Below are 25563 nucleotides of genomic sequence, written 5' to 3' on the forward strand. Positions count from 1 at the left end.
TACTGTAATGTTGCTTTTAAAGGGTGAAAAAGAGAGAAAGTATTAATTATGTTTCTGTACTCACTTCAGAGATTTAGTGTTGTTTTGTCACAAATTTGGTATGAAAATGCTACGGATGCCATGTGCAACAAAAAGTGTCCCTTATTTTCTGTTTCCTTTTCAAACAAAACAAAACAAAAAAAAAAGACACATCTTTGCAGCATAATTAGTATGGCTGTAAGGTCAGCCATTTTGCTGCATTACGCTGCATAAGTTCATTCTAGGATAAGAGCATGTGGTCTCACTTTATTATACTGGGCAGCATTTGGTAATACTTTATGTCAGTTGTTGCCTCAGCCTTTGAATATATACTGAATCAAAAACATAACCTATCAATTAACTGAACAGTTATAGCCACTGCAGATGACCCTTGTCAAGTTTTTATCCTGAATTTCTCCTGTATCCATGCTGAAGTCTATTCTTTATTGAGCCATGTAAGGTTGAGCCTTAAATTCAGATGGCTGAAAAGAGCACCCCATTCCTCGACGGATGGAGCACAAGTGCAACATTAGTTGGGCAAGAGAGCAGTAAAAAGTGGAACAGCTACAGTGGCTCCATCTGCACCCAATTCTGGGTTTGTCCTAATAAAATTAAAGTTTGCTTGAAATAAATCTCCAAGGGTCTCTGAATTCTTCCATTTTAGCTGACTTTTTTCTTTGACTAGGATAGCTGTAGGATCTGCACAGCATTATAATGTGATATATTTCCCAATATGTGCCAATAAATGAACCCACCAGCATTTTTTCTTTTTATTTTGAAGCCATCATGAAGAATCAAATTATGCAGTGTTCAGTTAGGATGTTCAGTGAAACATCCGTGATTCTAGTGACGTATAAGCTATTATTTCAACATTTTACTGTATTAAAAAAAAAACATTAAAAATAAGTTGAAACATGTCACATATAAAAATACCAGCAATTTTGTTTCATTTTGATTCTACTGTATTAGCAGCTCTTAAGCACTTTCCACTACTTGCATTTAATTTTTGAGATTTATAGGCTCTAAACCTGGGACAAATGGCCTCTCATTCTGAATTGGGAATTTTTTGAACCCACTGAGCAAAAGATGTCATTTCTATGCTTCAGCTCTGTTTTAAATTTTATATATTTGAGATGTATATATATATATATATATATATATATATATATATATATATATATATATATATAATATTTTATTACATATTTAAACAACAAACAGACAACTGCATATATTAAAAACTATTCGCCAGAGAACCTCAAATGAAAGAGATACCATTATATTTTTGTCATATAGCCCAGAAAACAGAACTTTCACCTGTAGGCATAGATGTCTGTAAGCATTAAGAAACAGCTAATGAACATAATATTGCTCAGTGGGATGCAAAATGATCGAAATGATTACACACCAAGTGCACTTGAATTCAAATGCACTGACAATTTGACAGTTTTATGTCATGAAAAACTCTTGATTATCTGAACACATCACGTAAGAGCTGCACAGTACTAATGGTTTCTCTCTCTTCTGATTTAGGCAATGAATTTGGTAAGTGAATTTGACTTGTGCAATATGCTTCTGCCCTTCCGTTTGCTTGGCAGTGCCAGTCCCTTGCTATGGCCCTCTGCTGGCATGGCATCCCACCCTAGTGCTATCCCAGAATGAAGCAATGCTCAAGAACCCGTTACTGCTGTGCATCCTACCTGATAGAGTGTAACCCCCCCTCCCCCAGCCTCTGCCAAAGTACACCTCTGCCCAAGTATAGCTTGCTTTGCATAGGGTGTCGCTCTTTGATTCGGGGTCTTGCTTTTGAGGTATCCTTCCTTAATGTGCATAGGGTTTGCTAAATTAGCCAGTAATATTGTATAATAATATTCTTGTTCATTCGTAAAAAAAGAGAGAGTGCATTTGAAAAAAATTTTGCTTTTTGTATGAAAGCAAACTTCTTTGATGTGTTTTTAAATCACATGGTCTAAAGTAAGTGGGATCCAGTACATTCACCTGGAGGTTTTTTTTTTTTTTTTTTTTTTTTTGACTTTTCAGCTTGGATCTTGTTTTACATTGTTAAATGCAATATGAATGCAATAGTGAATACTTTTCCCTGTGCTACAATCTGATACGCCTTTTCTAATTATTCTTGTCCTTATGGTGGTCCTGGTATTGCTGACCTTTACTCTGGCTCATGACCCACGCGCACATGATGCGCTGGGGTTATCCTGCTTCATTTTTTTAATCTGTACTTCTCTGTGCTTCATTCTATTTAACAGCTTTCTCAGTAACAGTTTGCTTTGCTCACATCTGCTTTGAGATTGGAAGAGCATCACCACAAAAGTATTATTGTGTATGATCATTTTTTTATGATAAACAAAAGATCTGATTGACTAGTCAATATTCATATTCATCAAAATGATCAGAACTGTATAAGGTTCTTAAACAGAACCTTCTGTTGCAACTGCAATACTTTTATTGATGTGACCGTAAATATTTTGGTCTTAGAAAATATTTCACAGTAAAAATATTCGGATTATTTATTAAAAAAGGAACCAGAGAATAAAATGAAATGGAACCAAAGACATTTGGGAACCTAAATTCTTAAGGTCTACATAATCAATATTGCTATAAAAGACCACAGAGCAACAACTTCTTACAGGGGGAGCTCAGGGGGAAAGGGGATTATTGTTTGATTATGCTGCCACCTTGTGGTGAACCCTCCTCATCTCACTGTCCCAATCCACAGGATCAGGCCTCTAAAGACAAGGCCCTGCAGAACATGGCAGCACTGTCGTCTGCACAGATTGTCTCCCCGAACCTAATCAAGAACCATCTTACACCACTGCCTCCCGCTCCCTACCCCCCACAACACAGGGTGAGACCTCTCTTTTCACTCACAAGCACAAACCATTCCTCTCTTTTGCAACTACACCAGCAAAACAAGTTTATTCTCTCATGCTTTAGAAAATAATGACAGTGGATTAAGTTCTGATATATACTATCAAACAACAACTGACATTGTTTTGTGTTCTACTCTGCAGTTCTGGCCTGCTCCAATCCCAGGACAGCCTGGACCCTCTCAGGAGTAAGTACATGCCTCTGTCAGTGCCACCAGTAATCTTTTTAGAGATCTGAAACTGAACACCATGAGTCCTTTATACAGTTAGTCCTGAGTGGACATTAAAAATTAATCTTGAAAATTCTGTGTGACTTTACAATAAGACCACCCCTGTAAAATGTTTAGGAATGGTTGTAGTTGGCTTATTAATTATAACACTTCAAAAATCATTAACAAAGAATTTTAGACAGGTTTTAACACAGTTTTCATTCACTGATGCAGACTCACTATTTGGCAAGATCAAGTTACTGCTCAGATCTTGCTCCTTGCTCAGCTTACTTTGTTTGGTCTTGCCAAATAGTGAGCCTGCGTCAGTGTGTGAAAACTGTGTCACAACTTGTTTAAAATTCTTTATTAATGAGTTATAGTATTCTAATTAATAAGATAATTATAAACCATTCCTAATCCCTTTATAAGGGTGGTCTTCTCAGTGGTGGACCTGGAATATTACTCATCAAAATAACTGTTGATGGAATTGTGGTTTTTACTAGTACAAATGTAATTGTTGATATCTTTAATTAGAATTTACTAGTCAGAGTTAACTAATAAAAACTGATTTGTAGATAGAGTGAGATGCCATAAAGGACAGTGGTGATATATGACTGGTCAAAAATATGTTATATGCTGAAATCATGAAATTATGGATATAAGGTCCTGAAAATGTGACTAGTCAAAATTGTTGTATGGATATGTAGACCTCATATCATGACTAGTAAGAATTTCTTTGTAGATATTTCATTAGATTTAGAATTTCCACTAGTAATAATGTCATTAAAGATATCTTCAATTGCAGTTTTTACTAGTAAAACTGAGTTAGGACTTGTTAAGTTGGTTGGCATTTTAGACCAAAACAGCTCGCGCAATGTGTTCATTATCAGGCCTGAGACTGATGCTTGTTGAGGGAGGGGGGTTAATGTGGGTTGGATACTGCTGGCATGTTTAACGGATCACATTTTTGCACATCAGGCTGGTTCTAGAGTTCAACCCGGGAAGGACTCCTGGGCTTGGCCGCACCAGCCATGCGTAAGTTCCCCTAGCCCAGGTTCAGCTGTGAGCACAAAGCAGCACTAACTCTCCTTCAGCACTCTCCTGTGTTTTTCCTGTGCTAATGTAAACCACCACCAAACCTGCTTCAGCATTGGACGACCTTGAAAAAAAAAATGCCAAATAAGAAACAGACACATTACATCCCCTGTGCCCTGGGCACTATGAAAACACAACATTCTGTTACTTTCATTTGTTTACCTAATGATCTCTATCTATATCCACTCAGTGTCCACTTTATCAGCTCCACCTGTACAGTCTAATGCAGTTCAGGTCAGCAGCTCTGCCATAAATTCTATCTTTTAACAAAGTTTATAATGTTCAGTTTGTGTTGACATTGTGTACATTTAATTCTGTGTTTATTATTGAGGTTGTAGTTTGCAGAGGTCTTGGACTGGACTACATTATATTGAGAGGTGTTTATAATTTTTTGTCCTCTTTATTTATATACATGAGGGGGACAGAATAATAGAAACAGCTGTCAATCAAATGCAGTCCAGTTCAGCAGCAGCACTAACTATGAGCTCAATGCCAAACACAGAAGTGAATGAACACCTCTATTACTGTGACAAACAGAAAACCTGAGAATTATAGGCAACAGGAAAGGAAAAAACAGTGGGACTGGATTGGATTGGATTGGATTGGATTATACAGGTGGACCTAATAAAGTGGCCACTGAGTGTAGATATATTTACCTCTTTGAACACATATATAAATTATGAAGCAGAGGTGGACTTACACCTAGCTGGTGCAGCAACACATGCTTACAATTTGGCACTAACATATGATGCAGAATGACAACCAAAAAATAATAAATAAATAAAAAGATGTGCAAATATAATAACCAGCATTCCACCAGTATCAGTCAGGACTTAGAATACCTGGTTGAAATGCTCCTTTTTGTGACAGTTCACTCTGCATAGTAAATATTATGGTATGTCTTTGTGTCACTGACCCAGTCATTCTCTTTCAGTATCAAACCTTTTGCACAGTCCCCATACCCAAGCATACCGGGTCCTGTACCCTCCTCCATATCAAGTGAGTACAATAAGTTGATTTCAGTGAGAAACTTTCAAAAAATAAACTAAACCAGTGAAATCAAAGCAAATGATGATGGGAGCTGATATTGTTTGTGTGTGTGTGTGTGTGTGTGTGTGTGTGTGTGTGTGTGTGTTACTCAGATTATGAACCCTTGGCTCCCCCTCCCCCGCCGGTTGCCACAGCAGTGCCAGTGTGGCAGGACCGGACCATTGCCTCCTCTAAGCTGCGGATGCTGGAGTACTCAGCCTTCATGGAGGTCCAAAGGGACCCTGACAACGTGAGTTGAAATGTCAAAATACAGCACAAGGAAGAGCTTTACACTGTCTTGGGGGAAAAAAAATAGTACTTGACATAATCATTTAGTCAGTGAATCAATATTGCTGAGGTAAGACAGGGTGAAAGGATCGCAGAACTCTTTGTCTTTCTAATTATTATTAATAACTGGTGAAATGGAATCTGCTCTGATTTCCAGCAGTACATGGCAGATCTGGGTAGCATGTGATTGTCAAATACTTTTCTTTATGTTTCCCTTTTGGTTCAGATAGGAGTATTGCCACATGGACTACAGCACAATCAGAGTCGGAAAGCTAATCAAATTCAGGAACTTGCTTAAAAGTCGATCTGTTGATTGACAGCTCACCTCGCCCTGTCTGAACTGCCCTGAGGTGGTAGATTACATCATCTGAAGCTGCTGTTTGGCTCTGATCTGATGTCAGAGAGCTATATTGCTTGGCAGTTAGTTAAAGCTAATCCAATGCTCTCTTTCTTCCTGTGGCTAACCATCTTCTCCCTTGTCTCCCTCCCCTCTCTCCACTGCAGTACAGCAAACACTTGTTTGTCCACATCGGGCAGACCAACCCCTCCTACAGCGACCCGCTTCTAGAGGCCGTGGACATTCGGCAGATCTACGACAAGTTCCCTGAAAAGAAAGGCGGGCTCAAAGAGCTATATGAGAAAGGCCCGCAGAATGCATTCTTCCTCGTCAAATTCTGGGTAGGTTTTCGTTTTCGTCTACCAACAATACATTGTTGTTACTGTGTACTTGACTTACACAGGACGTGTGTAGTTTAACATTAACATTGTCCTACCATGGAAAACTGCCACACATTTTGTGAGCAACTAGAAAGCTGAAAAAGCACTGCCACAGACAGGGCTAGAGGTTTATATCAATTAGAATATGTAAAAATCTAATAAATGTAATAAATAAAGTCATAATGAATTGAAAACATTGTTTCACCTTGGTAGCCACTTCTCCATATCAAACACATCTATTTGAAAATGAAAACGTTACAAAGTAGTCTTTTTTTGTGTTTTAACATAAAAATTCTGTCACTCCCACTTTTGCAAGTAGCTGCCTCATGGAATACATGAAGTAGGCACACATAAAGATTTCAACCAGTACCACCAGCACAGTTTTTAATAGTTCCCCCTCTCAACCGCTCATCATATAAAAATCATCAGCTGCAACACTTCACAACCTTCAGCATTAATTTCTGCTACATGGTACATATCACCCAAAAAAAGCTACATTAAACAATATTAAAAAGTAAAATGATCACTTGCAATGTGAGAGTCATCACTCTGGGTCTTTTTTCCACCAGCCAGTTTAAGCTTACTGAATTTCCGTAGCGGCCTCCTCTGCTCCTCCTCTTACCCCCTCGATGCTTCAACTTCATTCAGAGAGACAGAATAATCCAAGTAATCCAACAGGAGCCTTGTGACACTGAAATGCATCCGTCATTTACATCCCAAAAACACAATTTTCACCTTACTTTTCGGCTTTGTACGAACAATCTACTGTAAACTGAATGCAGGACTGACTGTGGTGCAGACATTCGTGACATGGGAAGACCCGCCCCTACTCTGCCTCTGATTGGCTAACCCTAACCCTAACCTTCACCCAACCCTAACGCTAACCTTAACCAAAGGCAACAATTACTAGCCAGTCAGAGGCGAGCAGGGCGGGGTATACATTTCTACTATGTCAATTTTATCTCCTGTGTTAAAAATGGAATTTGAGCTCTCTGCACCCTCTAATACAGTGGTTCTCAAACTTTTTTCAATAATGCTCCCCCTTTGAAATATTTTTTTTCAGCCAAGTACCCCCTAACAGGTGCAAAAAAAAACCCTAAAAATCCAGCTCTGTGTCTGTGTCTGGAACAATAACCTGAAACTGAGGATATTTTGTTATTTCTGTTTTTGCTTCTTTTTTCTCTTCTGCCTCCTTGTTTTCAGCTGTATCGCTGCTACGTTTCAGCCACTAATCCCTTTCCTGGATTTTTTTGGTCTTGTCTTCCCAGTCATAGTGAATAAATGTCCTCGCTTGGCGACCACAGCAGCAGATTTAAACCACAAACACACACATTTGACACCTTCGGGAAACCCAGAGGGAAAACTGAATATAAAATGTTATTGAACTTATGAAACTTAGATTTACTTTTTATTGAACTTATTATAGCATAGGTTAATTACTTTAGGAATTATTCATGACTGATATTTTTTGAATTAACATATATATAAAAAAAACTCCTGTACCCCCTGTAGTACTCCAATGTACCTGTAAGGGTATGCATACCCCCCATTTGAGAACCACTGGTCTTTGGGTCAGAAATCACTGAGTGCAGCTTTAAGACACTGTTCCTACTGCAGTGGCTCGTAGATGTGCAGAATGAGAAATACTTTATTGATCCCCAGGGGAAATTTGGCATTCATTTTGAAGAATCTGTAACCTGTAACTTTTGAGAGTTCAACATTATCTACACAGCCTTTCACAGAGGATTGCCTCACGGACACGCTGAGAACAGAACAGGCTTCACTAACTTTATATTCCCGTGTTTGTAATAATCCAATACTCCATGTCCATTTTTGAACAGCCCACCTCTGCATTATAGCCTGCCTGATCATGCTGTTGCAATTGCTAGCCACAGTCAAAATACCATTTCTTGTGAGTGTTTGGTCACAAGTGTCCACCTGTGTGAGGATCTTCCTAAATCTGATGATGTTCACAGGCGGACCTGAACAGCAGTGGGATGCAGGACGGCCCTGGTTCATTCTACGGCGTCAGCAGCCAGTACAGCAGTGTTGAGAACATGACGATTACTGTTTCAACCAAAGTCTGCTCATTTGGCAAGCAGGTGGTCGAGAAAGTAGAGGTAAGGAGCGTTCCTTAAATTATCTCTCTGCTTCTCAAAAATAAATGATATAGAGCATAACATTAATACACTCAGCCAGAGTGATTGTCAGGTCGCTGCCAGGTGTTTTTGACTCTCCTGTGCACATTTCAGACAGAGTACGCCCGCCCAGAGGGAGGAAAGTATGTTTACAGGATCCACCGCTCTCCTATGTGCGAGTACATGATCAACTTCATCCACAAACTCAAACACTTGCCTGAAAAATACATGATGAACAGTGTTCTTGAAAACTTCACTATCCTACAGGTAACATACAGTTAATAATATCAAATTGTTGCAAAATGCCATCAATTCAGTTGCAAATAATGTCGTATTTCTCAGTTGGGGCTATGCTGCTGCACATGTTTGACCATGTTTTATGTCTTCATTTTCTCTCAGGTTGTAACAAACCGTGACACCCAGGAGACCTTGCTTTGTATAGCGTTTGTTTTTGAGGTTTCCACGAGTGAGCATGGAGCTCAGTATCATGTCTACAGACTTGTTAAAGACTAACAGCCCTTCAGGGAAGTTTTGGAAAGCCTGACAAAGCGTGACACAATCTCTATAACCTGCTCAACTATCCTGGAAAAAAAGAAAAGACAAAAAAACCATTCAGTGTCAGACCGAACTAACACGGACACATTTTATACTTCACGAGAAAGTCTTGTATATTAGGAAAAAAGAATGAATTCTCTGCTGACGAGCAAAGAAATTTGAAGAATTCAGGACTTTTTTTTTTTCATCAGCCAACTACTTTCCATGTGTTTATACATGCTTTAGATAAAGTGGGTCACTTTTGATTGATGCAGAACAATTGATGGATCTTGAAATGTGTTTTTTTTTTTAACTGAGGGAATGAGAATGTGTCTGGAGTTGTAACAATATAATTATAGTATGCAAGGGAACACACTCTGAGCAATAAGAGAAGTGTAGACCTAGGCTATTTAAGATTGGACGTGGAAGTACAAAGAGTACAGGACCACGGAAGGGGAAAACCAGAGCCAAGTGGTTTGTTACATGAGGTAAGTTAGGAAAGCAAGTGCCTTTTCTCCAAAGATGATATCGTTGCCTGCCACTTTGGAATGCCTTTTTATACCTCTCGTTTTACACGAACAGAAAGTAGGTACATTTTGTCAGTAGATCGGAACCAGACCTCTGGGATCCAGATCTTTGTGGCATACTTCTTTTCTGGGCACACGGGGGAATCGGATGGGATAACTGTTTTACATGTAGCCTGTTGTTAAAAAGAATCGTCCCGGGTTTTACAGTCCAAATGTACAGAAAGAAGGTTGATTGTATTACCATATTATGTAGTTGATCATACTTTATTACACAATAGAAAATCAGGTCTTACAAGAATCTGTAACTGGTTGATGACACTTGGGATGCCTTGTACCATTGCTAGCCTGACGTTTAGTCTGGGCTTTTTTTTTTTTACCATCCTTACAAGATTCCCTTTTGTTTCTGTTTGAAGACATGTGCTTTGTTGCACTTAAAAAGATCAAGAAGGGGTGAGGCAACAGTAGTGCTTATTTTCTGCCTTGAGATATGTAGCTTAATTGAAATGAATTGTCTCTGTACTGTGAGTCAGTGGATGCTAAAGGAATATGTGTTACATAGGAGTATTTTGGGGACTTGTGTTCGTATTTGTGATTAACTTTTAACTCAGCACAGAGACCATATCTGCTTGGTTAAAATGGAGAGGTGTTATCACTGTTTCTTTTGTTTAAAAAAGAGGTTGTAATGCTGTGAAGTTGATTCGTTTGCTTCACCCTTCTCCTTGTAGAGTATGGAGAAGCGACATAGTAGTTGAGTCAGTTCAATTTTCTGCATTGATGTTTAAGGTTAAACATTTAGAAAACATATATGAAATAAATTTGAACATGCAAAAATTAAAAAAAAAAATGTCTTGAATGAGAGTTATTGTCTCTGTGCTGTGGAGTGTGACCATTGATTGTTATTTATAGGGTTGGAAAGCAAATGGTGGGGGGGAAGGGCGGGTAACTCGTGATTTATTGATCATTTGCCATTGTAATGGACAAGATATAAGTATTGCAGGACTTTATATTAAAGACAGGATAACTGTCCTCCCGTGGCTCTCACTAGACAAGCGATGGTGTCTGCTCTGTATGGTTCACTGTACAGTTTTATCATAAAACTTTATACATCAGATATTGGATGTTGGATTAATTGCACCTGGCTTTGAATGTCATATTTCAGAAGCTAGATACAATAACACTCCTCTAGCAGGTTTCTCAATTTATCTTTTATACAGACCATTTTTTTTTTTTTTTTACCATTATCAAGATTAATGTTTTGTTTTGATTCTGCTCTCTTTTGACTTTCAGTGTATGCCATATGCTTCACTGAAAATAATGTGTGATTGTGTTGATATTGATAACGATTAATGAGATATCTAATGTATCATATTCAGAATGGTGTGGGCAATTTTTTTTCTTTTTTTTTTTTTTGGTTAAAAGGTGGTTTACTATTGTCTTGGTTACCATTGTGCATTGCAATTTTATACTTTCTGTTATCTTCAAAGTAGAGGTTGAAGTATGTAATCAAACAAATGTATCTAACAACAAAAGACGCATGGTGCCTTTGGGGCCATTTTTTCCCCAGAAACATATTAAAAGTGTTTGTCAAACTCTGATGTGTCCATGTTGTTCCTTCTCATACAGAATGTACAGATTGCATAATGATGTTAAAATTAGACTTTGTAAAGTTTCTGAAGAAACTTTGAATGTGTTTGGCACCCTTGCGATCTCCTGCACATGCACTAAACCACCAGCCCTATGCTGTTTGTAGGTTGTGTAGTGTTGTCGCTCTTGCCCAGGTGGGGAGTTGAACCCTGGTCTCATACACAGCAGGCAGAGACACAAACCACTGTGCCATTAGGACTTCCGTGGCACAAGTTAGAAATGGGATACTATAAAGCACACAGTATCATTGACAGTGGAGCTTGGGAGAGAATCGCCTAAAAGTAGTTGTCAAACAAATGTTTTTTTTTTTTTTATCAACGACAGTAAGTCCGAAAAGTTTTTTATCCAGAAAATAAAATGTATCTTGAGAAAGGTAAGGCTTTGGGCTTTCCAACTGTGTTAAAATTATTTGCCAACTCCCAAAAATGCCCGAGATTCGGCGAGTTGAAAAAGTGTATGTTTATCCTCTACCCAGATTGTGGGTTCCAGGTATAATGGGAGTCTATGGGGGAGAGAGCTGGCACTACTGCCTCGTTAAGTGTCAGTGTGTAAAAAGTATACGTTGTTTTGCTTTTGTATTTACATTTTTCAAAGCATAACTATTTTTCCTACTACTTTTCCAAAAAAATTATGCACGTGGAGTGAAAATTGTGGCCAGGAGAGCAAGTTAAAGACAAAAGTTTTAGACGATTTTTCAGGGCTGCTCCACTCTAGCTGTGATGTCACTCACTTTAGCTCACGCAATACACACCCATTCAAAAGTCAGAGGTGGCTCAAAAACTGACCACAAACTTAAACTGTGTTTTATGGCAAACTAAAACATACATGAAAAATTATAAAATTTGAACTTCTGCTGACCCGTTTAAGCTTTGAATGGAGTTTGTCGGCCAAAGAATGAGGAAGCTGTGAGGCTTTGAAAATGCATGGGTCTCAGCCAGTTCCCCATTATTTTCCAGTGAGGGACGCAGGTCAAAAGCTCTGCGCCCTGGAGCCTTGGGAAGTTTTGGCCATTCATTGCGGATGCGAAATTTGCGCAGTTTTTTGGGGATTTTTGTCGCCATGGTAACTGAAATATACAAAAGTCAGAGCACACAATTCCCGACTGAGAAGCACGTTTTCATAATTATAATGTCATAGGTATCTTCAAAACTGTGGGAGGAGTAGCGAACCGAAATTTGCTATAATAATAAGAATAAGAAACGCGCAGAATAACAATAGTGACCTCGTTCCTTCGGACGGAGGCACTAATAATAATAAGAAGAAATATGCACAAGATTAAGATGTGTTGCCTTTTCAAGGCATGCACCTAATTAAATGAACCGCAATAAATAAACTCTAAAAGAACTCCATCTCCCAGAATTCCACGCGGCCGAGGTTTTCACGTGGTCTCCGGAGAGGAAAAATGCGGCCGGGTGAAACCAGCGTCAAGTTGTCCCGCTAAAAATAATACAATTAATGTATTATATACTTGAGTATATTTTTATTGAGTATATCATAGATTGGTGAGTTCGCCAAAGATCGCTGAAACAATACCGGAAAGTTGGTGATTTCGCCTTCAAAATAGCGTATGAAAGTTTCAAAAGAACCAAACGTATTGTGTATGGGCGAACAATTTCAGCAACAGTAATAAAAAAAATAAAAATAAAAAATAAAAAACTACGGTCATTTACTATTGATTCTGAATTATGTTCTGTATGTGTGCATATGGTATTGTGTTGTTCAGAAAGCGCTGAACCCCTCTAAAATACGTGCTTGCACTGGTTCAAGGGTTTATTTTGAAGGTCACAACCGGATGTCAGTGTGTAGATTAACTGTTACTTCATGGTAGAAGAGGAAAAAAACGCAGTAGTGGAACTTTACACTGGGTGAGATGCTGTGACCAGCTGTGAGTGTTTTCTGTCAGCAGGCTAACAGGAAGTGTTTGGGATTTAACCAAATCTAGGAACCTTTCTGCGGCTTGTTGACGTCCTGACTGCTGCCGCACGACTAGCAGACGAGTTCACTAGCGCAGGCTAACGTCAACACTGCAGCTTTGCACGGTAAGTTCAAATATTTTCACTGGGACGTGTAACCCTAGCTAACGGCAGACCTAGCCAAGTTAACGGTCACGGAGTTTGTGGTAATTAACGGCATTTTAATGGAGAACTGCGAACCTTCTTACCTTACCAATGTTACAATTTCTAAAATAAAACCGCGTTTCAGTAATTTCATCAACGGAGTTAATGATACCAAGAATAATAGAGCATGTAGAAAGTAGGTGAGGGTCGAGCGAAGCTTTGCATCCAAAATACTACTACCAGCGGTACTACACTGTCTGTTTTATTTTTTTAACCCTTGCAAAAAGGAGATGACACGGCTTTTTAGGTCACTTGTAATAGAGTATTTATAAGAAGTGTCACCTGCCTGTTAGAATCACTGCTGTATTCCTTTTAAAATGTTCAGCCTTCCCACTGCAAGACTTCCACACACCACCAGGAAGTCATCATGATTTGTAACAGTGGCACGATGGGACCCAGTTCATCATGTTCTGGAGACACATTCAACTGGATCCATTTGGCTAGACTTGACAGTGTAGAATTTTGCACTGCTCATGGGCTATACTCAAGGCTGGCCTTAGCCATTTGGAGTTTCAAAGGATTTGAATTTCTGCTGCTTACCATCACAGTATTTACACATACTCAATACCTAGTCTGGTCTATTCAAAAGATCTGCTCCTCATTCTTTTCACCATAGGTGTCAGGTGCATTCCAATGTCAGTGCTCTGTTAGCTTAAAGCCAGTGTGTTTTGGCACTCCCAGGAGAATGGGCTGAAAGCAGAGGCCTCCTGCTTTGTCTCCTTTTATTGAAAACCAATAGGCACTTGCCCATAGTAGAGACCTGATGTGGCCAACTCAGAGAGACTGTAACACATCATCCACATGCTCATGTGTAGGCTCTTGCTTCCTGCAACCCTGATTAGGAATAAGCAGGTATGGAAAAGGAAAAATAGAATGTGTAAACTAGGTTATAGCTTTAGCAGTATCTGCGTATTATTTACCAGATGAATGGTTTGGTTTGGTTTTGGTCTGTTTATTTACACATATAAGAAACTTTATAAAAGATACAAAATAAAATGAACAGGGAAACATGGGGCAGAATTGCCTAAAAACCCTCAAAGGGCTTGAAAAGTGGGATTCTCCAGGTAGCATATCACTGGAAATAAGCACAAACTGTATGTGTCATATGAATAATTTAAAAAGTAATACAAAAGAAAATCAAATAGAAAAGAAATGTAATATAGCACTCAACAACAGTGCATCATGTAAATACACTTTCACACTTGTAATGAATTGAGTCGTGGTCATAAGACATTCACTATCATTAACCTATCATTAACAGACAAACAACATACACTCATCTGCTATGGTTTATAGATTCATAAGACAAGAAACATAAAAGAAAGTAATCCAAACAATTTGAGAAAAAAGGAAAAAACAAGGCAGTATGAATAGAAAGCCTTTGGACTTGGAAAATATTGTTTGGACCCAGCTGAAATGGGCAGGACATTTAGAAAATATGGATTGGTTCAGAGAAGTGATTTCAAGACTCTTTCAAACCGCTGTGGAGACAATCTCAAGAAATGTAAAGACAGAATTACATATTTTGGACCATCTGTATAATTGACTAAACTGAGATTGGACTGAAATGCCAATACAAATGCTACGTAAAGGTGACACTGACATTTTTTGTTGTGTCGAGTCATGAAAAAACCTTTACAGGCAAATAACATCAAATGACCTTCCTGAGGAACAACTCCAATTTCTTTGCAATCCAAAATGTAGTCCAGCTTTAGATTAATTTTCCTACTGTGTTGTTTACAGCTATTACGTTTTTACATCTGCTTTCCAGGAAAATGCCGTGCAGGAACATATTTTCTAGATGTATAATTTATGCAGTTGCTGTATCTGAATGGTGTATCTGTGTATAGACCAATCAATAAAACATGTCATGAGCTCAAAACAAAGTCCTCTAGTCATAAGCTTGTCAGTTTTCATTGAAATTGTGCTGATTCCTGGTCACCTAAAACTATTTCAGGCTAAGAACTTGACCCATGGTCAGAGTGCAGTCTGCTTGGATTGCACTTTTAGTTGCTTAGTAGGCTGTTTTCATATGAATGCTTATTTTTGTGTCTGTGAGTCCCCACTATCCTTCCGTTCCCATATAATTTTCAGGGTTCCTACGCAGTCTGGAAAAGTATGAAGAAGTATGGAATATCATTTTGGTCATTTCCTGGTTTGGAAATATGTAGAAAAGGAAGAAGTCTGGAAAGACTATTGTTGCTATTTACACTATTCTAAAATCAGTCAGTCAACAAATAAATCACAATGCATTTTTCATTTTGAAGAGGACATGTTTTACATTGAGAGAGCGTGGGAGAGAACAATTACAATGCCTCCTTTCGACTGTGTGTCGATTCTGTGCTGTGGCCGTAGAGCTTAGCGAACGGACAACAGTAGCTACTCCCTCCAATAGCCCCATTTCACCCATGGCTACAAGATGGTCAAATGTACCTTTTTGGGTAAGTGGCTTACCCATCCAGATTATTCAAAGTGGTTTGCGAAGGATCTCAAGCAAAAGCAGTGTGTAAATTATGTGCCAAATTGGTCGATATATCAAACATGGGTGAGGCAGTCATTTGCAGTCACACAGAGGGCAAAAAGCTCACAGATTTTTAAACTGTCCTCTAGACGCCCGTCCTGGGTGTGTTAATTTTTTTTTTTTTTTTAAGGAAATGACTTAAAGGCCATTTGCAACCTTTTTCCATACACACCTGGTTCTACTAGATTTGACTTGGTACATTAGTTCAGTGCAGCTGGGATTTGTGTTCCATTACAGCAGGGATACCTGCTTGAAGATGTGTCTTTAACTAGTGGCAAAGCTCCACAGTTCACTTCTCTTGACCAGTTTTTCCTCCCTTCCACACCAGCAGCCCACAGGATTGTTTTATTTTCAAAAATAACCAACAAGACCAACTTGAAATGGCTGTTTTCCATGAGCAGCGAGATTCACTGACTGATAAGTTCTGACACAGATAGATTCTAAATTATGATACATGTTTCATGTGTCTCACTTCAGTATTTCCTGGTTGTAAGCAGCTCTGTTTCAGAGCTGTTCAGTTTTTTTCTGGTCAATGAAGGACAACGAAGCTCTCTGACATTGTTGCATCCCGCCTGAGGGCGGGTCCAGCAAGCTCTGGAGATGGTCCATCTTGGGCACAACTTGGCGCACTTAAACTGGTCAATCAATCAATCAGTCTTTATTTATATAGCGTCAAATCACAACAGAAGTTATCACATGACGCTTTACAGGTAGAGCAGGTAAAGACCATGCTCTACAGATTACAGTAGAAAAGAATACAAAGAAACCCAACAGATTCCCTCCTGAGCATGCTCTTGGCGACAGTGGCGAGGTAAAACTCCCCTTTAACAGGAAGAATCCTCAGGTAGAACTAGACTCAGGGTGGGCGGTCATCTACCTCTACCGGTTTGGCAGGGAGGGGAGAGAGAGAGAGACAAAGAGACAGAGACAGCGAGATAGGGCAAACTGGGACAGATGGCAACAACAGAAACAGCAGAGTATCCTGAACAGGTAATCTAGATTGAAGTGACACGCGGCATCCAGCCTTCTGCAGCTGGATGACCTTCCAGGATGAGCAGGACAGTATAACCTAGACAAGACACAGAAAGCACAACGAAAGCAAAGGGGCAGATGATGGTAATGCAGCTGTCAGGAGTTTGATATAGCCTGAAAAAAATCTACCAAGAAGTCTGGAAATGTACATCTGCAAAAGTATGGAATTTTATAACAGAAAATGTGTAGGAACCCTGCATTTTAATGTGATAGATAGATAGACTTACTTATTCAATCTGCTCATAAAGGCTTCATTTTGAGTTCACATTTATGCAGAGGCCAAGCCACATTTGACCTAGAAGTGCCAGTCCTCCATGTCCCATTGCTGCAGTTAAATCTCTATTGTCATTATTTTTCCTTTCTCTTTCTTCTCTTCACACTATTTATATATTAGGGAATGACTGCCTCCAGATTATGTAGATTATGAGTTCCAGTTGCAAACAAGCCTGACATTTTCCAAATCTGGTTTTGAAGATCAGTCTGCTCACTGAATTTGTCCTGAAGTGGATAGATGACAAAATCACACTCAAACGACAGCTTTAACAGCAGATCTTGGTTGTCCCTTTAAGAGCTGTCCCGGACACCGCAGCCGTTCCAGTCTGTTGCCCCGATCCTACAGTCCCCGAACAGGATCCAGCTCAGCCTGAGCCTGTGCCACTGCTCTGGCTATCATCAGGACTGCTGATCCACTGCTCCACCAGTATGGCTAACAGAGACACTGTCAGTCTGCGGGTCTTCTCTCTCAACTGCTGGTCAGTGGCTGTGCTGTGTAGCCTTCCTTTCTGTCTCGTTTTGTTCTCTGATACATGCTGATGAAAAGGAGTTGTTGTTTTGTAGGGGGATCCGCTACCTTAGCAAACACTGTCCTCAGCGCTATGCCATGATCGGGGATATGTTGTGCAAGGAAGAACATGACATTGTCTTACTACAGGAGGTTGGTGGAAGTGCACACATGCTCACTCAGACAAGCACATGCACAAGTCATTCCTGTTCATCTCACACGCTCGTTTGAGGAGGACATGAGGATATGTGTGGGCTGTTGGTTAACCATATCATTTTTCTACAATGAAGCCCAAATTTATGCCGTAAATCCAGTCACAGCCCCTTAGGAATAATATTAATTATGCAGATTGCTGGTGGGGTTTTTTTGTGTGTGTGTGTGTGTGTGTGTGTGTGTGTGTGTGTGTGTGTGTGTGTGTGTGTGTGTGTGTGTGTGTGTGTGTGTGTGTGTGTGTGTGTGTGTGTGTGTTTTAAGTGATATACACATTGGTCTTTTCTTCTTTCAGGTATGGAGTGAAAAAGACTATCTGTCCTTGAAAAAGAAACTTGCCAGTTGCCATTCCTTCTCTCATTACTTCAAAAGGTAATGTTCTTATTTTCATTTTAAAGATTATTTTTCAACCTGTTACCTTTGAATCAGTCATTCCATTCATTTAATCTCTGTGATGCAAATTCATCAAGAAATTCTAACACTCCTGTGCCAAAAAACGAGTAGTTACACTGTAGTGAACCATTCATGGGAAATAATGTCTGGGAATTTTGTGTTTGAAGTGTAGTTCTAGAAGAGTAAGATTAGCTGTTACACAAAGGATTATCTCAGTGTTTTGCAGCTGAAATCTTTCTTGACCTCCATACCAAAGCACAAGACTTAGATTAAGGCCCTATTTTTCTAATCTCCAGGTCACATAAAAGTGTTAACTCCAGAAGACTTCACAAGTTCTAGAGGTCACTCATAGAAGTTCCAGCATAAATTAAATGTAAATTTAAACCCGGGGTGTGATTTATCTCCCTTGCCCCCACCCCAGTCACTCACCAATAATATGCACACTGCTGAAGCAGGTGTTTTGTGTGTAACTCACAACTCTTACCCATGTGTTGCTTTTCCTCTTGCCCTTCAGTGGAGTCATAGGCAGTGGACTGGCCATTTTCTCCAAACATAGAATCCATGATGCATTTCTTTATCGTTACTCACTGAATGGTTATCCATACATGGTAAGTTTGGAGAGGATGAGACACAGACACAGAAAAATAATGCTCATTCCAAGTAGAACTTGAAGTAGGTTAACTAATGTGACTGTTGACCAAAAGACAAAGAGGACTCATGCAGTTGAACTTGTTTCACTTCTGCAACATGTCAGCCCAGAGCACATCTTTATGAAGACACACAAGAAAATTGAGAAAGACCCATAGGGGTTTTAGACATTAAACAAATGAAGCTTACTTCCCTAAATCTGTATTTATTCATTTTTGTTTGCTAAAATTTGGCAAGAAAAAGAAAAAGAAAAAGATTATCATGCAAATGTTCTAAACCTCTAAATGAAACAGTATCATAGCTAATATGCAGTATCCTGTTATTTATCTTCCTGTACACTCTTAGTAACACCTTTTCTTTGTATCATAGCATATCCTTTAGGCCAGTCTCCTTTTCTCTAAGTTTCTATATCTTCCCTCTGTGCAGGCCCACCATGGAGACTGGTTTGGAGGTAAAGCCGTTGGGATGGCCATCTTAAACATAGGGAGACTGACAGCACACGTTTATGTCACTCATGTAAGCTTAGCTAACAAACGGTTGTTAATGACAATGTGTGTTATGGTTGGTTGTTGATTAATGTGCTGCTGTCCCGATCGGATGTTTTCAGCTGCATGCAGAGTACTGCAGAGAGAAGGACTCCTATCTACCTCACAGAGTGGTTCAGGCCTGGGAGCTGCAGCAGTTCATTCGGTAGTGGGACTGTATTGTATGTGTGGGGTCCACACATAGAATACAGTTTTACAGTGTTCACATTCAGCTTACAAATTTCAGAACACATTCATTTTTATCTTGATGTTAATTTGTATCATTTATAAAAATGTCTCTATATCCATTAGCCATACCTCCGCTGGAGCAGATGTGGTGATTGTAGGCGGCGATCTTAACATGCACCCTCAGGACCTTGGCAACAGACTACTAAGGGCATACACAGGCCTCCGGGACTCTTATTTAGACACGGCTAAGTTTGATGTAGGTACTGACAAGAAATCAAACATGATACATACTGTAAGCACACTGACCAAGTTGTGGATTCCTTCTAAAACTGTTGTTTTGTTTCTGTTGCAGGGCTGTGAGGATGGTATGACTCTAATAGCGGACAACCCTTTCATTAGCAAGAAAGAGATCGTTCCTTTTGAGAAAGGAATCCGAATAGACTATATCCTATTCAAGGTAGAAGAAAACATTTGTTTCATCATTCACATTAGTTATATCCAGTCATATTTATTGCAGCATAATATTCAAGGTATTTTTTATGTTCACCATTTCCATTTTTATTACATGAGGTGCTCAAGAGCTATATTATAATGTAGGTTCTGTAAAAGATATACTATAGAATAGATAATATACCATCAGTTCCAGTGTTGTATTTTTTGATTGGCTGGGAGGCATTCTGGTGAGTGCCCATATCTGCCAGTACTGGCACTCTGATTGCATTTCTCTATATGTATGAGTTTGTTTAGCCTAAGTACCTGTAATACAGCTAATACAAAGTGACCTACTAAACTGTATCATCTGATACACAGTAATGGTTTGTCAAACAAAAAGCAGCAGCAATGAATTACTGTGATTTTGTCAAGTTGATGGGTTTGAAAAAGGTATTTTTCATGTAGCACCAGAACATGAACATGAAATTACGTGATGGTGTATAGCAGCAGTGCTAGCAGCTACATTTTGCTCTTTTCAGAATTATGTTCTCCCCAGCTACTAATACAAAATACATTTTGAATTAATAATGAAACAGTGGTGTAATCGCAGTTGCATGTGTTATTGCTTAAATAACTCCTACATTTTTTTTTTTTCATGTTCTCTCCCCAGGGTTCCTCTACAGTGAACATTCAGTGTGAGTGCATGTCCACTACCAAAGGTTCTGTCCCTGACCATCCTTTCCCATACTCTGATCATGAGGCGCTGACTGCTGAGCTGAGGCTGGACCCACTCACCCAGACTGAAATCAGAAGTGACAAGTATATGGATCAGAACTGTGCTGAAGGTACTTTTCCATGGCAGTTCACAAGCGTAGCCTTGTATAAAAACAATTTGAAAGAACCCCCCAAATTTCTGATTTGTTTTTCCTCCCCCATGTCTTCAGGCAAGTTGGCTGAGTTGGTAGACATTCTGACAGAGGCCCGTACAGAAGTCAAAGTTGGTCTGCACTGTGCTGAAAGGATGCGCTACACAGCAACACGTACTGGAGTGATGGGCCTGGCTCTGCTTTTCCTGGAGCTGGCCATCGCAGCTGTGCCCTGGTTGGCTCTGGGGGCAGAGCAACCTTTCCCCCGCATCTCCTTCTACCTGCTGGGTGCGCTGTGTTTCGCCATCTTGCTGACTACCTCTTTGCTGTACATCTTCTACACCATGGAAGTGAAGTCTCTTCAGGGGGCTGAGGACCAGATGAGGCTGGCTGTCGGCAGTCTGCAAGAGAGGCTCCGTGGCTCTCCGGTGGTAAATCCTCACAACAGCCAGCGAGGGCCCCCCGAGGGCCAGGACCCCAGTGCCTTTGACCCAGAGGAATAGATCATTAGGCATTGCAACTGGGTCAGCATGGACTCATGGAAAGTCTTTGATATGAGGTTTGAGAAGGACCTTGGGAGGAGTGCTGCTGTTCTGAATGTGTTTTATGTGCTTGAGATTTAGATTTTTACTGCAGAATGCATCATGAAGGGGCTTGAACCAGAGATGGACATTTTTGAACGTAGTGCAGGACACATGCTATGACATTTTTATACTTTGTTTTTAATACTTGTTTCTTTTTACCTTAAACCTTGGTTTCCCTCCATGCACTTCCTCAAATATGCTTCCAGTTTAACAATATGGCAGTTCCATCCTGCACCCTGCAGTGATAAGTTACTAAATACTGTACATCATAAATGCGAATGTGAATCTGTATGTTAAAGCTACTTTATAGTGTACCCAGACTTGAAATGATTGGGAATTAAGTGTGAGGCCTTTCAGGTCCAACTTGATTCCAAAACTCTGTGCCAGTGGGACCATTTTTTTTTCTTTTTTTTTCTTTTCTGTCTTTCTTTCTTTCTTTTTTGATAATATAGAAGTAATTTTGCTGCTTACAACCACATGAAAGACAGAAGTAATTGTGCAACTTACATAATGTTGTTAGAACCAATGCACACCATGCAGCCTCAAGTTACAGACTGTATTTAGCTTTTTATTTACTTAAATGCTAACGTAAATTTTATCCCTACACCTCAGGGAAGATGCAGAAACTGTGTGGGTAGCAATGTTAATAGAATATTTTGGTTTGACAGATCACTGAGTGCTAAGAGACAAAGGCTCCAGCACACTGGTTAGGTCTTTTTAATGCAATGCAGGAAAAGGACAAACCCTGCATGTCTCATTTATCATGTTTATTGACTTGCACGGCAGAGTGCTTTTATGTTAGGAGACAATCTCTGCTCCTGTGTTATATAGCCCAAAATATAGCAGTGTGAATGCACTAAAAATGTTTTAGGTTCTTTAACTTGATCTAAGTACAGCAGATAGATCAGCTAATTTTACACAGTGTCTTATTGCATCCTTATGGAAAATGGAAAATGCTTTAGTGTTTAATCCACCTAGTTGACTAACAAGATAAATCATTTCCTTTTTAATGTTATAAGCGCTAAGAAATGAGCTAGCATTGCATATACGTAGTTCACTTTCAGTATAAAACAATGAAAGATCTCGCAAAAGCTTGTTTTTAAAGGATTTACTTTGATTATTTAGCCTATCTTCTTCAGCCTCAGTCTCTGCGCAATCTTGTAGTAGTGCACAGCTCTTAATTGTACCAAGATGTATAGCATTTCAAATAATACCTCATTGTTTTCATTCCTGTTAAACTATCTTGAACATTATTGTGAAGGCAATAATAAAGATTTTTATTCATGGTTTTTGGTTGATCTGCTAATATGACACAATCCATGACTCAGGAAGTGGATGAGAAGCCAGCTGATAGCCAGCTTTTGCACATTTTAATTGTACATGTTAACCCCAAATTCTTGTGAATGAAAGCTATCCACACATTCACCACTAGAGGGCGATGTTTCATCACACCCAGAAAAGCCTGCTGTCTGAGGCTGAGTAGAAGCAAGGAAATAAAAGGTGTCTTAATGAGGCTAATACATTGTAAAATAATCCGGTATTGGTGCAGTGCAGTGACACCAGCTGGCTGCAGAGCTGGAGCCATACGGCCACTGCAGCAAATGTGGTTGTGTTTATTGTGAGGGTTTTGACAGCAAACAGCTCTGGAGTCAGCTGAGGTTTCGCCCATAATTGCCATACAATTTATATGCTTTGATCATTAAACCTAAATAAAAGCGTGAAATTATATGCCATGTTATTTCACACATTGAGGAGTGACAAAGGAACTGCAGATGTGCTGGCTTCTGTCAAAATGAATCATCAAGCTGATTGATCTGCAGCCCTTGCATGAATGACAGACAGTCATCATATGAGGCTGACTGCCAGGAGCTTGCCAGATCCCACAATCCAGCTGGCACATGCTCCGCCTCAGGACAGGTGTAGACATGGGTGTGGTACTTTCAAAGTGTTTTGGGTTTCCTTTATGTATCTGCACAATGCATTACAACTCATACAGCCTTCCAAGAGACCACAGCACTGCAGTCAGAGAGTGCCATTTCCCATGATTAGTATTAACAAGTTGGGCTTGTCTCTAATGAAAACACTGGAATAAACATGGGCTTGGCCTGCATTAAGCCCTTACAATGAGTTCCAGTGAAATTAATTTTGCCATTTCAGCTTTTTGCCAGTGCTGGTGTACGCATTTACCTCCACCAAAGAGTCAGTGTTTACCTTGATTCTATTCTATTCTATTCTATTCTATTCTATTCTAAATTTTAAATCACAGTATAATTGATGTTAGATAGGAAAAGAGCAATTCAACCAGATTTTTCAGTTACTGGAATAGTGGAAAAGACTTTATTATCGTACTGCACAGATTTTCATATAAAGCATTCCCAAACAGGCCGATGATTTTGTCCATAAAAGAAACACCATTTGAGAATATTTTCATTGTTCAGTTCAGTCTATGTCAGCTGCCCAAAAGCCAATCAAATCCCAAAGGTTTTGTGCAGAAGTACCTGCAATCCCAAGGTTTCCCTTTCACCATCTGATCAGAGCTCAGCCATTTTTATTTTTCATTTTTTGGGGGGAATTATTTTGTAATTTCCTTGTGATTTGATGGTAATTCTCTTGTCATTTTATTTAAAATACATAATTATAATCATTACAAATATATTTTTGCTGGGGATTTCTTTATTTAATTTTAGGGTTATTATCCTGCAATTTTGAAGGCTTTTTTTGTATTTTTGTTTTATTTTTAATGATTGATTTTCTGTTTCTTACTTTTAAATACATCATGGTTTCAGTGGGTTAAAAAGGAGCTCCTGTTCCTGTGGCCAGTGCCTTATGTCATTGTATGTAGCATGTTATTTATTGCAGGACAGATGATTGGGATATTTACATTTTGAAAACGACAGAAGTCAGTAATGACTTTTTTTTATCCAGCAGCCCCTGACCCTCTTTCATTTTGCAAAAGTGGCCCCTGGTCTGAACTACTTCAGTGTCTCTGCTCTGGTCTAGATACTGCAGGTCATTAACAGTGGGACCGTAAACCCATGACCACAACACACTTTCACTCTGTCATGTGGAAACCTGTAAGGACCCCTGGGAGCCCCCTCAAGAAGCCCTGCTGCTCACTGGGCAGTTTGGTAACCACTGACTCACTGCTTTAGATCTTTCAACCTTTCACCTTTGAACCTTTGCATAGACTATGAAATATATCTGCAAAATGTCTGTGGTATAGACTGTCTATTTGGAATAGAAGTATACTCATAATGTATAATTTATAGTATAATTTCCAAGTGGCAGTCCCTGATGTCTGGTATGTTAGGGCCACCAGAGGGGGAAAAATCATGGAGCCAGGGCAGGGGGTTCATATACAGAGCAATATGATTCAGAATTTCCAATATAAAAGTTGTAAATTTACAAGAAAAAAAAATCACAATTTATTTTGTGTTTTGTGTGTGTGTGTGTGTGTGTGTGTGTGTGTGTGTGTGTGTGTGTGTGTGTGTGTGTGTGTGTGTGTGTGTTTATTTTTTGTTTTTGGACACTGCCATGTGCTTCATTGGCCGCTTGCCTGCAGCTGATCACCTCATCAAATTCTACTTTGACATGGGATTCAGGAACAAGGAAATCCTGTTGATTTTAGCCCAGAATCACAAGATTGTTTACTTCTGAATCGGCCCAAGTCTCTTCAAAGTCCAGATGCTGAGGAGAAGATTGTGATTCTGGGCTCAAATCACCAGGATTTTGCTTTTTACTTTAAATAACAAGTACAGGGAAAAAACAGTTTTGAATTTTTTCTCCTAAATTTGTGACTATAATCTAAGAATTTTCTTTTCTTTTCTTTTCTTTTGTCATCAATTTGTGAAAAAAAAAATAAAAAATACGCCATGGTAGAGCCTGTTGGACCCGGTCCACCTTTTGGCAGAGGGTGCGTAAGTCAGGCTGCACAGTCAGGCTTGTTAAGTGATATTCTGGGAAAAGACTTTCACTTGACGGAAATAGCCACCGTTGTTCTACGTTACTGGCTAAGACTTGTCAGAGCAGGTAGAGAGGGAGGCTGGAGGATGGTTTGCAGCATGGGTGGGAGTCTCACCTCTCACCTGAGGCTGCTCTAGACCCGCCTAGAGCAGCCTCAGCCTGCTGGATCTATTGTGCTTCCTCAGGGTGCGGTCTAATCTCTGAGGGCAGGGCAAGGTG

The 25563-nt window shown here is 39.5% G+C and overlaps 2 protein-coding genes across 5 annotated transcripts in view; both read left to right on the plus strand.

Annotated features, from left to right (window-relative positions):
* Nucleotides 1-10223, plus strand: part of tead3b (TEA domain family member 3 b) — a 34856-nt gene extending 24633 nt beyond the window's left edge. The window contains exons 6-15 of one of the 4 annotated variants that reach the window (XM_030051123.1): nucleotides 1552-1563; nucleotides 2753-2881; nucleotides 3048-3091; nucleotides 4091-4147; nucleotides 5142-5208; nucleotides 5352-5486; nucleotides 6029-6202; nucleotides 8218-8361; nucleotides 8494-8646; nucleotides 8779-10223. In XM_030051123.1, the coding sequence (XP_029906983.1) occupies nucleotides 1552-1563; nucleotides 2753-2881; nucleotides 3048-3091; nucleotides 4091-4147; nucleotides 5142-5208; nucleotides 5352-5486; nucleotides 6029-6202; nucleotides 8218-8361; nucleotides 8494-8646; nucleotides 8779-8892 (1029 nt within the window). In that variant the 3' untranslated portion in view covers nucleotides 8893-10223. Of the gene's footprint in view, nucleotides 1-1551; nucleotides 1564-2451; nucleotides 2882-3047; nucleotides 3092-4090; nucleotides 4148-5141; nucleotides 5209-5349; nucleotides 5487-6028; nucleotides 6203-8217; nucleotides 8362-8493; nucleotides 8647-8778 lie in introns of those variants that run through there. The other 3 variants (XM_030051125.1, XM_030051124.1, XM_030051126.1) reach the window with 3 other exon arrangements.
* A 2679-nt stretch (nucleotides 10224-12902) lies between these two features.
* On the plus strand, nucleotides 12903-22667 carry smpd2b (sphingomyelin phosphodiesterase 2b). Its single transcript, XM_030052408.1, has 11 exons — nucleotides 12903-13123; nucleotides 17324-17506; nucleotides 17592-17688; nucleotides 18041-18117; nucleotides 18653-18746; nucleotides 19213-19302; nucleotides 19394-19476; nucleotides 19623-19755; nucleotides 19852-19956; nucleotides 20602-20776; nucleotides 20876-22667. The coding sequence occupies exons 2-11, from the start codon at nucleotides 17457-17459 to the stop codon at nucleotides 21298-21300; spliced, it is 1329 nt and encodes a 442-aa protein (XP_029908268.1). The 5' UTR covers nucleotides 12903-13123; nucleotides 17324-17456; the 3' UTR covers nucleotides 21301-22667.
* Nucleotides 22668-25563: the final 2896 nt, after the last annotated feature.

Source organism: Myripristis murdjan, chromosome 5, assembly GCF_902150065.1.
Source record: "Myripristis murdjan chromosome 5, fMyrMur1.1, whole genome shotgun sequence".
Lineage (NCBI taxonomy): Eukaryota > Metazoa > Chordata > Actinopteri > Holocentriformes > Holocentridae > Myripristis > Myripristis murdjan.